The sequence below is a fragment of the Myxocyprinus asiaticus genome, chromosome 42 (genome assembly GCF_019703515.2).
Source record: "Myxocyprinus asiaticus isolate MX2 ecotype Aquarium Trade chromosome 42, UBuf_Myxa_2, whole genome shotgun sequence".
NCBI classification, from domain to species: domain Eukaryota; kingdom Metazoa; phylum Chordata; class Actinopteri; order Cypriniformes; family Catostomidae; genus Myxocyprinus; species Myxocyprinus asiaticus.
Genome location: NC_059385.1, coordinates 9,078,141 through 9,095,777, shown reverse-complemented (window position 1 = coordinate 9,095,777; position 17,637 = coordinate 9,078,141). Strand labels below are relative to the sequence as shown.

The 17,637-nt window shown below is 39.7% G+C and overlaps 1 protein-coding gene across 7 annotated transcripts in view; it reads right to left on the bottom strand.

Annotated features, from left to right (window-relative positions):
* The window catches only part of LOC127432838 (unconventional myosin-XVIIIa-like), a 63,583-nt gene that overhangs the window by 22,327 nt on the left and 23,619 nt on the right, over positions 1 to 17,637 (bottom strand). For 4 of the 7 annotated variants that reach the window (XR_007895800.1, XM_051684281.1, XM_051684283.1 and 1 more), the window contains exons 3-22: positions 12,418 to 12,505; positions 12,148 to 12,254; positions 11,874 to 12,050; positions 11,569 to 11,779; positions 10,799 to 10,941; positions 10,590 to 10,690; positions 10,089 to 10,152; positions 9,866 to 10,010; positions 9,597 to 9,617; positions 7,317 to 7,481; positions 6,527 to 6,617; positions 6,248 to 6,440; positions 6,015 to 6,101; positions 5,711 to 5,852; positions 5,276 to 5,435; positions 4,951 to 5,137; positions 4,588 to 4,792; positions 3,184 to 3,293; positions 1,885 to 1,950; positions 365 to 493 (exon numbers count right to left, since the gene is read on the bottom strand). Coding sequence is in view for 6 of the 7 variants with exons in the window: in XM_051684281.1 (XP_051540241.1) it covers positions 365 to 493; positions 1,885 to 1,950; positions 3,184 to 3,293; positions 4,588 to 4,792; positions 4,951 to 5,137; positions 5,276 to 5,435; positions 5,711 to 5,852; positions 6,015 to 6,101; positions 6,248 to 6,440; positions 6,527 to 6,617; positions 7,317 to 7,481; positions 9,597 to 9,617; positions 9,866 to 10,010; positions 10,089 to 10,152; positions 10,590 to 10,690; positions 10,799 to 10,941; positions 11,569 to 11,779; positions 11,874 to 12,050; positions 12,148 to 12,254; positions 12,418 to 12,505 (2,592 nt within the window). In the remaining variant the exon portion in view is untranslated. Of the gene's footprint in view, positions 1 to 364; positions 494 to 1,884; positions 1,951 to 3,183; positions 3,294 to 4,587; positions 4,793 to 4,950; positions 5,138 to 5,275; positions 5,436 to 5,710; positions 5,853 to 6,014; positions 6,102 to 6,247; positions 6,441 to 6,526; positions 6,618 to 7,316; positions 7,482 to 9,596; positions 9,618 to 9,865; positions 10,011 to 10,088; positions 10,153 to 10,589; positions 10,691 to 10,798; positions 10,942 to 11,568; positions 11,780 to 11,873; positions 12,051 to 12,147; positions 12,255 to 12,417; positions 12,506 to 16,503; positions 16,535 to 17,637 lie in introns of those variants that run through there. The other 3 variants (XM_051684282.1, XM_051684287.1, XM_051684284.1) reach the window with 2 other exon arrangements.

Genomic DNA, 17,637 nt, shown 5'->3' with positions numbered 1-17,637 from the left:
GGGATTTTACATGATTTCTATAGGGATTCTACTAGGATTTTAAGGGTTCTATAGGGTCCTATGGATTGTATTGGAGTACTGTCAGTGTTAAAAATAAACAAATTAAATTATTTTGAACTATTACTACTGTACATTGACAGATTGACAGCATAGCATCTGTGGCATTAGTTTAGCAGTGTGGAAAATAATTTCAACAGCAGTGTTTTGTGTGTTCATTTACTAATCTACCACTTGTTTTGCAAGAAGACAGATGTAGGACAAATACATGTGGAGACTGTGATTAATTACAGTGGCTGACATTCAAATTCAGCTCAGGAATGCCAGGAAACACAAAAAAGATGCAGTGGAGGGAAAAGGACTTTACCTTCCTCTTCTTGAAGGCTTGTCGGGACAAGTACCCCCTGCAGGCTGCCTGGAACAGTGTGATGTTCTGTCTAGTGTGTTCATCCCTTTGTCCCTCGAGTTTAGCCACAGTTCCAGCCCTGAAGAACACCTAACACACAAACACACACAGTTTGGGGTTACACTTGACAACAGCTTAAGAGTCTTCCCCAAAAAGTGCTTATTCTATATAATATCAGAGAGACAGTGTGCATGAACACTGTGCTATTTTCTCAAACATATGCTGCTTTAATCTGTAATAAAGCTTCAATAACATAACAACATTAGCAAGTTGGCATGTAATCAATTATATAAAGAAGACTAAAGACATAAATATAAATTCAGTTCAACTAAACGAAAAATTTAAAAAAGGCCATTGAAAACTAATATTAAGGAATTAATAAGTAGCATGCATGTGTGTGTGTGTGTGTGTGTGTGTGTTGGCTCAGACTATTTTACACAACTTTGCTTGAGCAATATATACGAAAACCGAGAAGACCCCTTGTGATAATCCACATCCAATTATTTTCTTTCTCAAATGACCCAACCAATAAGTTGAGACATCTAAAATGATGTCCAAAACAGGACAGCTGACCAGAACAAACTGAACAAACCCAGTAAATCAATTTCCATTTAATACATATTTGGAGTTTATTTATCATTGTAAGTGCTTGTAACAGCAGAAGCCAAGCAAAACTGACAGGAGATGTTGGTAGAATAGTAAATTGGTATGTTTTTCTCTCCTTGAATCATTTGTGAAGGGCCCTTGATATTGTAATCTATTTCAGAGTGCAGTACAGCCTTTACAAATCCTAAAGCCAATGGCAGCTGCCACAAAATAATTACTAACTATTCCAACTTATAATACAGTCCAATAAATCCTCTTTCATCCGGGAGCACGTCAGGCATGTTTACACACACAGATATGTTTTCTGAGGTCTCTTCTGCTCTGTGTGAATTTTCAACTGATGGGATTAAACTGTTGAGCACCAGCATCTGTTTAGACTGATTAGCAGTGGCGCAGGACACCAGAAAGACAGAAGAACCAGAAAAGACACAAACAAAGTAGCTCATGCTGGGACTCGTGCCTCGTTGCGAGTAGCCCACAGTCGTTCACAGAAAAACACACACAATAGCAATGGTGTTTTCTCAGACTAGGCAAGGGAGGCAGAGCCTGCCTTAAAAAATTGTTAGGGAAAATAATAAACAATACAACAAGAGAAACTCAAAAACTACAGCAAAATATGACATCAAACAGTGTAAACCACAAGGTTTCAGTACGTTTACATGCACTTTATAAAATGTATTTCAGTCAGACTAAAACAAAAATAAGTCTTTTTAAAATGTTGTGTAAATGCTTTAGACCGACTGAAACCATACCAGTTAGATTTTTACTGCCATTGGCTGCCTATTCAAAATCAGACTTACCTGCATCCTTTAACGCTTCGGAGGTGACAGAATGAAAGGAAGTTGTGTGTTTGTGTGTGTGTGTGTGTAACTCACCCTGCTCAGGCCCATGTAATAGCTGCTCTTCTCCAATTCCAGCGACTCCAAAAGCTCCTCTACTGCCTGCAACGACACACACACTATGTCATCTCTAGTTCACACAGTCTACATTACTAAAACACTACTGACCCATGTGTACATCCACAGAACACACACACATACACTGGTCAGTCTCTGCTTTCCAGGTATGCTACAGCCCCCAAACTGTCCAGACGACCATCAGCCCTCACACTGACACTGACACTGACGCGGAAAGGTCTTGAGAACTTGATCTATCTGAAAGGCCCCATCTAGATTACACCACTAAAGGGGGTGCTGGTCCCTGACAACTAAAGGGCCATTGTTTGAATCTGTTTCCAAAGAAACCCTCCACTGAGATGCTGAAAGAAGAGAAACATGGTTCTGTCTCTCTCCAATTCTCTCTACTTGCATCTTTCCTCCTTCCACTGGGAATTTCAACACCATTGACCTTCTCTGTAGTGTCACAGAAAAAGGACAGGGCATCTTTCTGCGCTCTTTTTTTTTTTCCTAAAAAGCCTGCATCAGGGTACAAAATGAACTTGCCCAACTTCACCTGCCAACGATGGGTGAACTGAGAAAATTTACAAGCAATATATTTTTCATACAGGCCCATAAGTGTATTTTGCATACATTTTTTAAAACTAATTTTGTCTCTATGACAATTGGGATTATTGAGCTGTTTTTATTCAGCCTACATAGCCACATTCGCTCAAGCAATGGCAGGAGTTTAGGGTGGTGGAGCTTTCCGGAAACCTGTATTTGTTTTTTTTGGAGATTTAGTTTGACAAAAATCACACTTCACCTTTATGTACTTTTTATTTACATTTTTACTCATGCTTGGTGCATGCCGATTGTTCATTTGGCACCCTGTCAGCACTTTACACGCTCAGGGCCAAGTTACAGTACATTTGGTGTTTTGTTCTAAACTTTTCTTTGGCCTCATCCAATCACTGAACCAAAATAAGATTAGGAGGCCCCATAGACGGAGACATTTTTCAAGATGATAATTGCAGTACATTTGGGAGTTTAGTAAGCACTAAAGCCCAGAGCAATTACAAAAATGTTCCTGTCTGCTCTGTGCATTGATTTAAGTCGGATGCCTAGCTGGAGTTTCTTGATTAAGCCATCACAATAACCCACAATTACCCAGAGTTCCTTTCTGTCTTGGACTCACAACACACATGAGCAAATGGAGCCCAAAACTTAATTTCCATCATTTCTAAAGCTCTCGTTGTATTACTGATGTGCTGTTTTTCCTCTTAAATAACTACTCACTCGTTTCTCATCCTTCACTATGTAGTTTCGGCCCAGTTTCTTGGTCAGGTGAGGGGCCAAAACATCAAAGCGTCTTCGGAACTCAGAGAAGACCATGTAATCAGGGTAACCTGTGCAAAGTATGCATGGATTTATTGGTCAGTTTAACAGTAACAAAAAACAGAATTCATTAAGCAATTAAAGACAACATAAAATGGATTGAGTTTTCTCAAACAAGTACAGTTTTCTGACATGTGTTGAAGAATTTCCAATTGGGACAGAAAGTTCAGGCGGGAAATATCAAAGGCCTTGTCCCTTTTTTAAAAATACGATTAGTTATTAATTTGGTGAACTTTAAAGGGTACACTAACATAAATAGCTTCAAAGCTAATAGTCATGGACTAAAAGCCACTAAACTCCAATTTAATTTCATGGGGTCTTTAACATCCATAATGTGACAGTGAAACTGAACATTTAGTGAGAAATAATATTGGGAGGGACCTAATATTATCCATCAGGACTCCACTGGCTCATGAAAAGTGGGCTATAATTTACTATGGGCTATTATTGGTTAGTATTATTTTTCCTCGCCCACATGCCCTTACATCAGCAGAAAAGTAATTTCAGATATAGAGGAAAACTACTCTGAAGAAAGATTATGACAACTAACACTTTTTATCTTCAGAATAATGGTCACATATTAACTGCGCACAATAAGACCAGGGACATTTTTTAAAGGAAAATTTCGGGTTCAATACAAGCATTTGTGATATAATATTGATTACCACAAAAATTTCATTTTGACTTGCCCCTTTTCTTTAAAAAAAAAAAAAAAAAAAGCAAAAATCTGGGTTACAGTATTTTTTTTAACGTTAAAATACTCACCTTTTCAAGAGTATAGCCACAAGATATAAACAATATGCATGTAAACATGATTATAATGCGATAAAATCGCTTACTAACATTTTCTGTGTAAAGTTATAGCCAATTTTACAACTTTGTTGCCATGATGATGTAATGTCAACAAACCCTAAAACGACTGTAAAAATGACCATTTAAACAACTTTACAGCTCAAATAATACATGAGTTTTAACAGAAGAACTGATGCAAGTGCTTTTATAAAATTATAAGCTTCACATTTCTGCTTATAAACCTTTAAAAAATTGGCCCCATTCACTTTCATTGTAAGTGCCTCACTGTACCCTCACTGATTTTTGTTTTTTTTTAAAGGAGGGACAAGTCAAAATTTGTTTTTATGGTAATCAACATTATGCCATAAATGCTGTTGAATGAGCTTAACTTGTATTGAACCCAGAATATTCCTTTAAGAAATCAACAAAAGGTCCATTTTGATTTATATTGTCTTTAAGAGTTGTAAATAGCACATGCTCATCTTCTACATTACTTTTAATTTCTCTTCTAACCTTGTCTGTAAATCCTCAAACTGTCCAGCAGTTTGAAGCCACGGACCTGAGCCCTGAGTAAAGCCACGTCCAGCTGCATGAGTCCAGGGTCACAGCTTTCCCCCGAGGCCTCTGGTGACCCTGCTGCCCGAAGCGCCTCCGCTCGGGGTAAAAGACAGTGCACAAAGTGAACTCTGGATCTGCGGACTGTGTCCAACAGTGCATCCTGATAGAAAAATAAATGTTTTATTATTTTTCATTACCATTACTAGTCCTTTAATTTTGTTGATGTTCTAACAATATTACATGTGAAAGCATCAGTACTTGAAAATGGAAAGACAGAGAAAAAGAGAGATATATTGAATAACCCTCTCAAAAACTCACCACATGAAGTTTAATCTGAAGGCAGAGAGACTTCTTCTTGACTGCAGCCATGCCTGTAGTGAAGGTCTTTCTCATGCCTGTGGCTCGACGCATTGCGAGCTGAGAGACGCCCTCCAGTCCAGCAATAGAGCCGGTCAGAACAGCAGCACTGCTGGAGCGGCCCACAAACAACACACTGATGCTCTTCCTGTTGAAATGACAGGGACAACTTGAGTCTGTTTTCTTTATTGTTTAGAAAACAATACATATTAGTTCTTTAGTTATAAATATTATTTATTGATTGATACAGAGGTGACAAGTGTAAAAGATTGTGGGCGGATCTTACTTCTGGGAATTCGCAAGCAGATTGACTGCATTCTGCGGAGTGGGGTTTAGCTTGGCAAGGTTCAGCCAACCATTTGTGTCATATTCCACCCAATCTGTCCCATGACTGTGGCCGAGCAGGAAGTTATGCATGTTTTCACTCTTTAGCAGCACAGTGTGACCTTGCAAAACAAGATATACATCCATCCAGGGCAGAGTGTGTGTTTGTGTGTGAGTTCAGGTGTATGTGTGTGTAGATTTCCTTATAGTTTGATGAAAAAAACTGTACCAAGAAGTGAGCTGCATCTAAAAAAACCTCCATTTGGGGATATCCTTATTTGTAGAAAAACTATTCATACCTAGTTTTTTTTTTTTTATGCAACATTTTTAAAAAGATTTAAAGATTGTATAGATATTTCTATTTTTACACAGCTAAGTAAATGAATGTATGTATGACCTTTGCTCTCCCCCTCTGCAGGGCTGTAGTAATTGAAGAGTCTTTGGAGGAGTGTGTCCTCGGATCCTCCTGGCAGTAGAACTTCCTCCTCCATCAACCAGAACAGACCCCTTGCCTCATCTGTCCGGGAAAGCGTACGCACCTAAACCACAGACCCACATTAAATATCTATCCACAGAGCTCTAATTAAAGCAGAACTTCAGAACTTCAGGTGACAGTCTATGCATAGAGGTGCCATTTAACATCAAGCACACTTTTAACATTAAACAGAGAACAACAGGACACTGCTGGAAGTGTGTCTTACCAGGGCCTGACTAGAGGACTGATCAATCACAGCAACTGATCGAGAAGGGCTAGGCTCCAGGTCATCCAATGTGATCTCAATGTTTTCCTAAAGGAGTCAAGAGCAGTTCTATAACCACAGAGGTGATTAAAAAAATATGCCTGTCTTGTCAGCTACTCATCACATAATGCTGACATCACAGCTCATGGCGAATCAAGTAAGGCTAAGCATTAGGACTGTGTGAGTGTGTGCACCTCCTTGTAACGCTCCAGCTCCTGTACAAACGTTCGCTCTTGGAAAAGCGTCTGCAGGCGTTCCTGAGCATAATTATGACAGAGCTCCTCAAACGTGGCCCCGCGCTGGTTCTTCACCTGCCGGGGATTCTGGAATCCTGGGGTGTCCACAATCAGCAGAGAACAGAGAGAATGCTGACTGGACTTCAGAGCTCTGAAACAAAGAGAGAGGCATCTGAATGCATCTCTTGACTTATCAAATACGTTTCTGCTGCTCTATAGTGACCACTGACTACTAACTTGTTAATAAGAGAGATGAGGAGTGTAAAAAGCTCGGAGTATAGACCAGACGCCATGGAATCTAAACACTCTGCTGCTGTTGCTTTGGATGCTGAAACGCACACAAAAACAATATTAAAAAAACCTGTTTTTTAATCACACATTTAAAGGAACAGTTCACCCACAAATTACAATTCTGTCATTATTTACTTACCCTCATGTTGTTCCAAACCTGTATATTGTTATTATTTCCATTGAACATAAAAATAATTGAAAGAATCTTTACACAGCTCTTGCCATTAAACAGCAGTTCATAGTGACCATGTCTTTTAAGCTCCACAAAAGACAAAAATAAACAACATAAAAACAACATAAAAGTAATCTATATGACTTGTGCACAATATACCAAGCCATCTAAAGTCATATGATAGTTTTGTGTATAGGAACAATGCAAAATTTAAGTTGTTATTCATTGATAATCTTCACCTCCACCAAAACTTGTGTCTAGGCCACACTTGTATCCAGAATTAAAAAATGGGGTGTTGTGTTTGGTTACTTTTTTTGGTCTGTTCCTCACACAGATCTTTTGTATAACTTCAGAAGAATTGGAATATAGCAGAAGACTTGGAATGTCTGTTCTACAGATATGTAATGACATGAGGGTGATCAAATACAAAATTTTCATTTTTGGGTGAACTATTTCTTTAAGAATGCTAACAAAAACATACAAAAAAATTTACAGACCAGTGCCTGTAAATTAATTCAGAAAATAAAAATAAATTCATAATTTAAAAAGTGTAGGTACTGGCACCTAAGCTGTCTGTATCATCTGTACCCTGTCGGATACTGGCAGAGCGGGGCAGGGAGCCCTTGCCCTGCGGTTTAAAGATGGCGGACGAGAGCTCTTCCAGTGTGCAGCCCAGGAGATATGAAGCTTTCTGTGCCCACTCATGCCTGGCAAACTGCTTTCGGCCGGCTGATGGGTCAAACAACCACAATGGCAAAAGAAAAACAGTGTTACCGCAAAACATCAACATTATGGTGAACAATAGATTTGACAAATACTGAAAGCTTTCTGTTCAAGTTTCCAGAAAACAAAGACACTTTTATCTCCTGATTGATGATCAAAGAAGAAACATTTTCATTCTGGCGTTCAACATCAGAGTACAAACACACACACAGATGAATGACAGATATACAAAGCTCTATTACGATACTAAATAAATAAAATAAACATAAAACCACCTGCATTCATTCCAAAACAGAGAAAGAGAGAGAGAGAGAGAGAGAGAGAGAGAAAGAAATGAGAGAGAGAAAATGAGAGAGTATTTACCTGCATCTGTCTCTGTGTAATGAATGGGGCAGTAGCATGCAACATCAATATGCAATAAAAACAAATGATTAGAATGTTAAAAACAAAACATAAACTATCATACACAGATAAACAGTGTTAAACACTGAAGATTAAATGACACATGTTTGTAAACATCAACAACATGCATGCCACCTGTTTATAAGAGCCCAAAGAGTAATGCGCTTTCTTGGTTAAATGAATGAAAAGGCTCTACTGACTCTTAGTGGACAGAAGTAAAAATACACTCTGAGGAACAAATATCCACCACGAACACTCAACGTTATGACATTAATTTAGGCCTGTGTGCTCATTTTTTGACACAATGACTGACTCAATTTCTACATTTATCCTTAATCTATTGTCATTGACTAAAGTTAATGCCATATTTCATGCAAACTCTTTACAGACAGCTATCATACCTGTTGGCTGATCATGAGCTGATCTTGACCTTATCATGAGCAGATCAAAGGCCAATCAAAAACCTACTGATAGGTGGTCACACAGCTTTTATGAGCTGAAACAGCACTTATTAACTGATCATGAGACAACAGTTAGCTGTTCAAAAGCTTTTAAAGTACTCAACTCATTAACAATCAAGAGCTGATCGTGAGATGATTGTGAGCTGATCATCACAAGCTGAATGTGAACAGATCATAAGCAGATTGTAAGCTGATCACGTTGATCATGAGCTGCTCATATGCTGATCATGAGCTGATACAGCACTCGTGAGCTGATCACAAACTAATCATGAACCGATTATGAGCCATCTTGAGAGCTGATTGTAAATTGATTGTCAGATGACCGTGAGCTGATCATGAGATGACTGTGAGCTGATCACAAGCTGATACAGCACTCATGAGCTGATCGCAAACTGATCATGAACCGATTATGAGCTGATCTCGAGAGCTGATTGTAAATTGATTGTAAGCTCATCGTGAGTTGATTGTGAGCTGATCATGAGACAATTGTAAGCTGATCACAAACTGATCCTGAACCGATCATGAGTTGATCTCGAGAGCTGATTGTAAACTGATTGTCAGCTGATCTTGAGCTGATGATAAGATGATCATAAGCCGACTGTGAGCTAACAATGAAGTGATCATAAGCTGATCATGAACCGATTATGAGCTATCTCGTGAGCTGATGGTAAATTGATTGTCAGATGATCGTGAGCTGATCATGAGATGACTGTGAGCTGATCACAAGCTGATACAACACTCATGAGCTGATCGCAAACTGATCATGAACCGATTATGAGCTGATCTTGAGAGCTGATTGTAAATTGATTGTAAGCTCATCGTGAGTTGATTGTGAGCTGATCATAAGCTGACCATGAGACGATTGTAAGCTGATCACAAACTGATCCTGAACCGATCATGAGTTGATCTCGAGAGCTGATTGTAAACTGATTGTCAGCTGATCTTGAGCTGATGATAAGATGATCATAAGCCGACTGTGAGCTAATAATGAAGTGATCATAAGCTGATCATGAGACGATCATGAGCTGATCACGAGCTGTTACAGCACTCATTAACTGATCACAAACTGATCATAAGCTGATGTTGAGCTAATCGATCTGATTGTGGGCTGATAAAAGTACTCATTAGCTGATCACATGCTTCAGTCAGCTCATGATCAGTCAGAATTACAAGTTGACAAAGATCTCAGTGGAACTGAGCTCATGTAAAGAGCAGTACAGGAATGAGCAAGATGAAGCACACACAGATGACTCATTACCCTTCTCATCTACGACAGAAACTGCAAAGGTAGCACCATTAAACAAAACCTCAATAAAAAGCATCCACTTACAAAACACATCATCAATACCAATCTTTTTTTCATAAAATGAATTCCCACCAATTCAAAAATTAATCCTTAATTAGCCCATACAGTGATTGATCAAATTAATTCACAGACAAACAGGTGTGTTGTTATTGCACTGTCCACTCATGCATTTAGATATTAGTACTGGTGTAGTCAGACATCGTAGGAGCAGGTAGCTGTACCTTTCGTGGCCCCAGCTGCACCGAGGTGGTATATGGCCCCTAAGATCAGCCACACTGTTCTCTGCTCTTCACCAGAGATACCCAGAACCTTCATGGCAGCTTGTAGCTTAGTGAACTGCTGTGCAGCTTTCTGCTTGTCCTCAGGCTGCACAACAAAACACAAAGAGATACAGTATTATTGTAGTTCTGCCATTTAATGATGATCAAATATGATATCTCTTACCTTTGAGGGCGGAAGGAGTCCAAACGCACTGTTCTCAGCAAAGTGATTGAAGTGCAGTTCAGTTCTGAAAGGTACAATACTTACATTAGCCCAAATTCCCTCTCTAAATGAATCCCAGTTTGCATAATATTGATACTATACAGCGTGTCAGACTAGGATTAGTGCATCCCAGTTCCCGTTGACTTTCTTGTAGCTTATTGTGAAGCTTGAGCTATCCCAGCAAAATTTAAATGTATTTAATATGTATTTTAAAATGTAAATTGTGTTTTTAGGTTAAATAATTTTTTTATGAATTTGAGGGTAATTAATTTTTTTTAGGCCCTTACACTGGCAATGTGCAAAAAGGTTTTTGGCATTGGTATTAAGGCACAATTTTTTGATGTGGTAAATGTCCATAAATGTTCCAATACAGGCGTACTGCCTTGCCATTTGTGCTTTACTTTAGAAGTATACCAATCAAGATGCGAAGTCTCTCTCTCTCTTTCTCTTTCTCTAACTCACTTTAGAGATGCATCTGCTCCAGCCATCAGATAGTAAAACACATTAAAGCTTGACTCTGCCTCTGGTCGTCTGGTAACCCTGAACTTCTCCAGCAACATTGTCTATATGAGAGACATGTACCCAATCAGACAAATTCGCCAATATCCTTGTAGTCTCCTGTCTATGTGAATTTCCTTGAAATTATGAGTAATTACCTCACTCTACCCTACCTGAACAGATGCAGAAGCCATCTGTCCTGCCTGGTCAAAGTCGAGAGAGACTATGTGTGAGAAGCGGCTGGCGTTCCCGTTCATGGCTGTACTGCAGTTCCCAAATGCCTCCAGAACCGTGTAGACAGCCTGCCATTTCTCAGCTGTGGGAAGGGGACAGTAAGTTCATAACACTCATATACAAACTACATAGAAATCATACAAATGATCCATTTCTCTATGTAACATCTCACAACTCACATCACATTCTTATTAGTTGTGTTCAGTGGGGTCTTGCTTTGCTTTGTATACTCATTGCTTTGTATGTTTGCACATTAATTGCACGTTTTATTGAAGTCTTCCTGCAAGACTTTTTTTTACAATTTTTATGTGTAATAAAATATAGTTATAACATGTACAATGTTACACATAATACACTAATTTATGTAAGTAAGCACTTAATATAATATAATATAATATTTGGTTAAAGTTTGACACATTTTTGTGTCATTTTGCACATTATCATCATCTTAAAAAAAAAAAATTTGTTGACTAAAAATATATGCCATTTTTGTAAAAAAAAATTTGACTAGAATTACATTTTTGTCAAAACACAAAATTACTTTTCATCAGACGAAAATTATGACTAAAACAAAAAGCTGTGTAAAAAATAACACTGGAGCTCCTCTGGTCACTGCACTAATAATTAAATTTTTTTTTTTTTATCCAAAGACACAATAAAATCTGGGAAAGCCAAAGGATGGCAATCTACAAGGGCTCCACCTCCTCACCTGAGTACACTTTCCCACTGCCCGCTGAGATGGTGACTAGGTACTGCAGCAGATGCTGGCAGCTCGTGGTCTTTCCACTACCACTCCTGCCCAGCAGCACAATGGCCTGGTCCTGACGTGTGGTCAGCAGCTGATGATATGCAGACTGCGCAATAGCAAAGATGTGAGGGCCTGTTTCCTCCCTCCGGCAGCCCTTAAACATCTGCATCACCTGATACAAATAGACAGCAGATCATCCCACTCCATTTCTCCATGCACTGACACCGAGGTGAGTTTAGGTTTTTAGGATCTTGTGAAGTTCATACCTTCTCCGAGTACATGACAGGGGTGCTATGAGGATTGATCACCAGTAGGTTGGGCCCAGCGTAGGTGTGAATCAGGTTACCACCATAGCGCTGACGCAGAGTGTGAAGAATGCTGGACTCGTTGAGATAAAGGAGAGAGGACAGATCCTCCACTCTATCATACGACAGAGGATTCGCCTGACAGAAAGACAGACAGAGTAATCAAACAGGATGCTTTACTTTGAATGGGTAATGTCACATGGTTACGCTCATTTTTAAATGCGGCTCCACCCACTTTCTCCACATCATCCTCGTCAACTTCCAGTAATGTTCCATCATACTCCAGTCTGACCTTTATTTTTCCCTCTGGAAGAGAGCCCGGATCTGTCTTGAGTTGTGTCGCTAAAGACAAACCAAACATATAGACTTTAAACAAGCTCTATTTTAAAATCTCAGCATGCAGTAAAACATTTTCTCAATTAAACTGGTCTAGTGATAAGGAATGGGAATAAGTGCATTTAACCTAATGTGTCTTAGAGGTACATGTAGGACTTTAGGTACTAACCCAGAGAGAAGCCATCTTTATGGACTAGCCACAGCTTCTCAGTGTTGTACCAGGCCTTTTCTGCAGCAAGCTGCTCTTCTGTTTTCACCTTATAACAAGAGAGGAAAAGGGAGTCAGGACAAACACACACACACACACCAATCTCTATACCACTGACACATGACATGTGAGTGTTTTGTGAGGGTAACAGAGCCTGAAACACAGATGTGAAGTATTTGACATGACATACCATAGTCACTGAGATAAACTCTTTGCAGTGCAACATTATTGTGGTGCTTTGATTAATTTTCCATCCTGCTTTTCAGTTTTAGATCAGATATGACACAGTTGTAAGTGTGGCTTTAGAACTGAACACTGCAAGATCTGAGATGAAAGTGTTGGTTTAAAGAATACATAATGTCAAGCACAACCAAACATTTGCAGCTCTGTACAATATTCAAAATCACAAAACACAGCAGAATGTGGACTTAGCTGAGCCAAACCCTTCTGTCACAGTACAGAGACCTCATTTTGGTCAAGTGTAAACTCAATGTGTTTTACTGTTGCACGACAGTGCCAATCAGCAGCAATACTATACATCACTATCAACAAACAAAAAGTTCTCTTTACATCCCACAAGCATAAGCCAAAACATATACATATACATATATATATATATATATACATATACATATATATATATATATATATATATATATATATATATATATATATATATATAACACACAGAAAACCAAAACACACAAACACAACTGCAAAGGCAGGAATCTATTTGTTTATTTAAAACAGAGAGAAGCGAAACCAAATAGTAGTAATTCTTGAAGTATGAACGACTACTATTTGGTTCCTCTAACAGTACCACAATTTATTAGAGGACTCTACTGAGATGGACGGACATAACAGCAGAAATTCACACAGGCAGAGCAGTGGCCAAACCTTAGAAAGACTGGCAGCTTCATGAGCAGCCTGTAGGATAGCTTCATTGGCCTGAGAGGGCCAGAGAAAACCAACAGAGCAGAGGTCAGTTTTTAACTGACAATAGATCAGTTCACACAGCAATGACACTGCAAGAGGCAGCTAATAAAGCACCTTACAAAGTTGCAAATACTGTTCTTGACTAATACGTTAGTCAAAACGGTAATAAAAACCAGACAATGACCTGAAATGGACAGAAAATCAAGCAAATCTTCAAAAAAATAAAATAAAAAAAAAAACAAACAAAAAAAAAAAAAATCACAAAAAAGAATGCAAGAATGCAACAAAGCAAGAAAGAAAGTTAAAAAAAGAGCGAAAGAGTGAAAAAGTGCAAAAGAAAAAAGAGAGCAAAAGAAAAAAGAGAGCAAAAGAGATAGAGTGAGAGAAAGATCAAATTAAAAGAAAGTGAAAAAGAGCGAAAGGCTTTACAGTAAAGTTCTGTTCCAGATGTTTATGATTTTCTGAAGTAGGCATCACTGGAGTCCCCTACAGATGCAACCAAACAGGGTCAGTGAAGGGAAAGTTATCTTTTGGTTTTGACCATAATCAAACCAACTATGTTTATTTTTTAGACATTACACTCTCAGAACCACTGCTAAACATTTTCTTGTACATACGAGTTGACTTGCCAGTTGCAAAACACAAACCTGTTGGTTGTCGACAGAGGAACCCTGGGATGGAAGTTTTCCTGCAGGAGCAGCTGAAGGTTTTGACACTCCCTTCACCTTCACAGACACAGCACATAAAGTATGCTGTGTGTCAGTATGTTTGCATGGAAACACACCCACATGAGCGGACAACCCACAACCATTCCAGAAGCCTGTAAAACGAGGCCCATCACACACAGAACCATGGGATGAAAACCAAATGCCTTCACATGCAGTGAAAGTTTCAATCCCAACATCACACACCAAAACTGCAGCTTAAAGGTACTAAAGAAGTTTGGAATTGACATGATCAGTGCTAATGCATTATTAGTCCGATATATAGTATCCTCCATGAGCCACAATGTTCCTTAGATTTTCATACAAGTTCTACCTATCAACAGGCTGTTAAAGCTGGATAAGGATTTGAAAAGTAATTCAGAAAGATTGTGCTTTAGAAAAATGATCTAATGTGTTAAAAAAGTCACTTCCAGCATTATCCGTATTCATCCATCCATCTTGCATGCTCAATTCTTGCAGGAATCAAATGGTTTCAGGGTAACCACTTCAATCCACTTCATAGGATTAAGACAGCATGTTGCAGTGTACTTTACACAAGGGTGATAAACAGCAATTATTATGAGATATGGTGAAATGTTAGTTTTGCAATCAGTCTTGCAGATTTCGTTTCTATCCTGGTTTTCTGACATGTATCCACTGTTGTCTTGCTGAACACACATGCATTAGAAAAGCATTCAGAAACACATGCTGTCTGTACCTCTGGCTTTTGCACAGCTGTGGTCCGTGGCACAGGAATAAAGCCTAAAGGGGGCACTAATGGGTCAAATTTTGGCTTGGGGATAAAGCTTGCCACTGGCGCAAATGGGTCTCGCTTTGGGGCAGGGACAAATCCCGCTGATCAGGTTTGGATGCAGGTTGAGTGGTAGGGTTGGGTTTTGGAGCTGGGATGAATCCGGTGGGTGGGGCCAGAGGATCAGATTTGGGAGTCAACTGAGTCAGGGGGTTAGGTTTAGGAGCTGGGATGAATCCAGCAGGTGGGGCCAGAGGATCAGGTTTGGCTGCAGGTTGAGTTGAAGGGTTGGGTTTAGCAGTTGGGATGAACCCAGTGGGTGGAGCCAGTGGGTTGAGCTTGGCAGGTGGAATGAATCCAGTGTGAGGTGAATGAGGGTCAGCTTTAAAGGCAGGTAGACTGGATACAGGGTTAGGCACTGATGTTTGGGTTTCCTCTTTTCCCTCCTCTAAAGGCATCTGACTTTCTTTGCTCTCTGCTTGTATTTCTTTGCGCTCTGCAGCCCTCGAACGAGACCGATGTTCTTTGGTCCTCGCATGGCCCATTAAACTTGTCAGACCAGTGGAAAGGGGGTCTCCATCCTTGGAGCTGCCAGTTTGCAGGAGGCGGCTTGATTTGGGAACTGATATGGATGTAGAAGGCTGTTCTACTGATCCCATTTATTGCCCAACCCTCTGTGCAGCATTCACCCGTCTCCTCACCAATGAGTCCGACTCTACGCCACCGTGACGCCCATTCATGGAGCTGTTGCTTTGGTGGTCTACGATTAGGGATCGCTCTGAGTTTGGTGCCACCGAACGTCGATCAGTTGCGCCACTTACCGCTGTCTGAGATGGACTGTTCTCACTGTCCGATTGTTCATATACACACACACATAAAGATGTGACCAAAAAATAGATGCCTGCTAGCAGCAATGTAATGAAGTTCACAACCCTCACAAAATTCCAAAACTGATAATATTTTCTTACTGTTTCACAATTCACATCAGATTATAACAGCTGTAGTAAAATTCCACAAGAAAAATAGCTCCAGAGTTGCACAAATTTCCCCAAAAGATAACAGATTTCTGATAGGTGCTGTTCTGAATATCAGGCCACATCCACACTAATACGTTTTCGTTTTAAGTGTCCTAACACCACTGTATGCGGTAATGAAGACTCTCTTTGAAACGTTTTGTTTTAGGTGGAGGAAAACACCGCTTTACTGTGAATGAGAGGCGTAAACGTAGCAAAATGAATGCATTTTCAAAAATGAAAACACATTAGTATGATAGTGGCCTCAGATAATCCTCACAATCTCCAGCCCATCAGTAAGGAACGTCTGTCTATTGCATTCCACTCACCAAATACTCCAAGTGCATCTGAAAACCTTTCTTCCACATGACCAGACACTGTGAAGTCCTTTTTTCAGCACATTCAGGCAGGTTAACAGACAAACACAGTAATTAAGGTCACTGCAGTGTAACATTGGCTCACAGCCCTGAAAACTCTACAGGAGGAACTGCACAGGACCTAGGCTTGCTCTCTTTCTTTGTCTTTCACTCTTTCTCTCAGTCCAATATGTACAATTCCGAACCTGGAAGATTCAGAGCCTTTCAGACCACAAATGAGACTTCATTCAGAGAAACTAAGAATGTGCTCTTGTGTAGACACAGACCTTCAAATCTATCCTGAAGGTGATGACACTGGTGCTCCTCCAGCTGTGCAAAGCGTCCTGTGGCCCAATAAAAGCGACCGCAGTGCTCTGAGAGTGCCGGACAGGCCCACCATCTCTATGATGACTTGCACTGCTCACACATGTTTGGTTCAGACATACACACACATACATCCTTAGCTCAGCATCCTTCTTGTGCTCTCTCCTCCTTCTCTCTCTTTCCTTCTCAATCTGCCCCTCCTACCTCTGCTGTGATTGGAGGAGGATGAAGGCAAGACATTATGTCAAAAGGCCCTGCCCACTGGAGTAAGGCAGTAGTACGGCCTACACAAACATCCAAACATGATCACTTTGACCTACACCTTCAAAACTTAATTTTTTCCATGGAACACAAACGGAGATGTTAGGCTTAATGACAGCCTTGTAAACTTTCATTGGTTTGAAACATAATGAGGGTGAGTAAATGATGACAGATCTTTCGTTTTCTGATTAACTAGCTCTTTAAAGAACAAACTTCTTTTTCTGTTTGCACCAGCATATACAATTTTACAAAATTTCATCTTGATAAAGAAAAGAAAGAGAAATCTTATTCAAACCATAATAACAGAGGAGGTCAGTTGCTTTCCAAAGCAAAAATACCTGATTTAACTCATTCTTAAAGGGACACAAAAATGAAAATTCCCTTATAATTTACTCATCCTTATTTCATCCCAGATGTGTATGACTTTCTTTCTTCAGCAGAACACAAAGAGTTTTTAAAAAAATAACTCTGACTGTCCATACAGTGTATTGGCACTTTTCCACTGCACGTTACTGACAAACTTAGTTTCAAAAGAGGCTGATGGCAGCAAGACAAAATACTGCTAAAAAAAACCCAGGAGAGTTTGGGAAATCATACACCAGCTCAAAGACGACGCACGAGGGTAAACTAACCTGCCATCTAGCTTATAGCAATGACACTGGTAGTGACGATTCTCTCTGACCAATCAGTGATCTGCAGGGTTTTGACGTCACATTTAGTATCGGCTCGGCTCGCTTGGAACCTCGACGGTGGTACTAAAAAAAGTACCAGGTACCAGGTACTATCCACAGTGGAAAACCCCCAAAAAGCGAGCAGAGTCGAGCCGTACCGTGCAG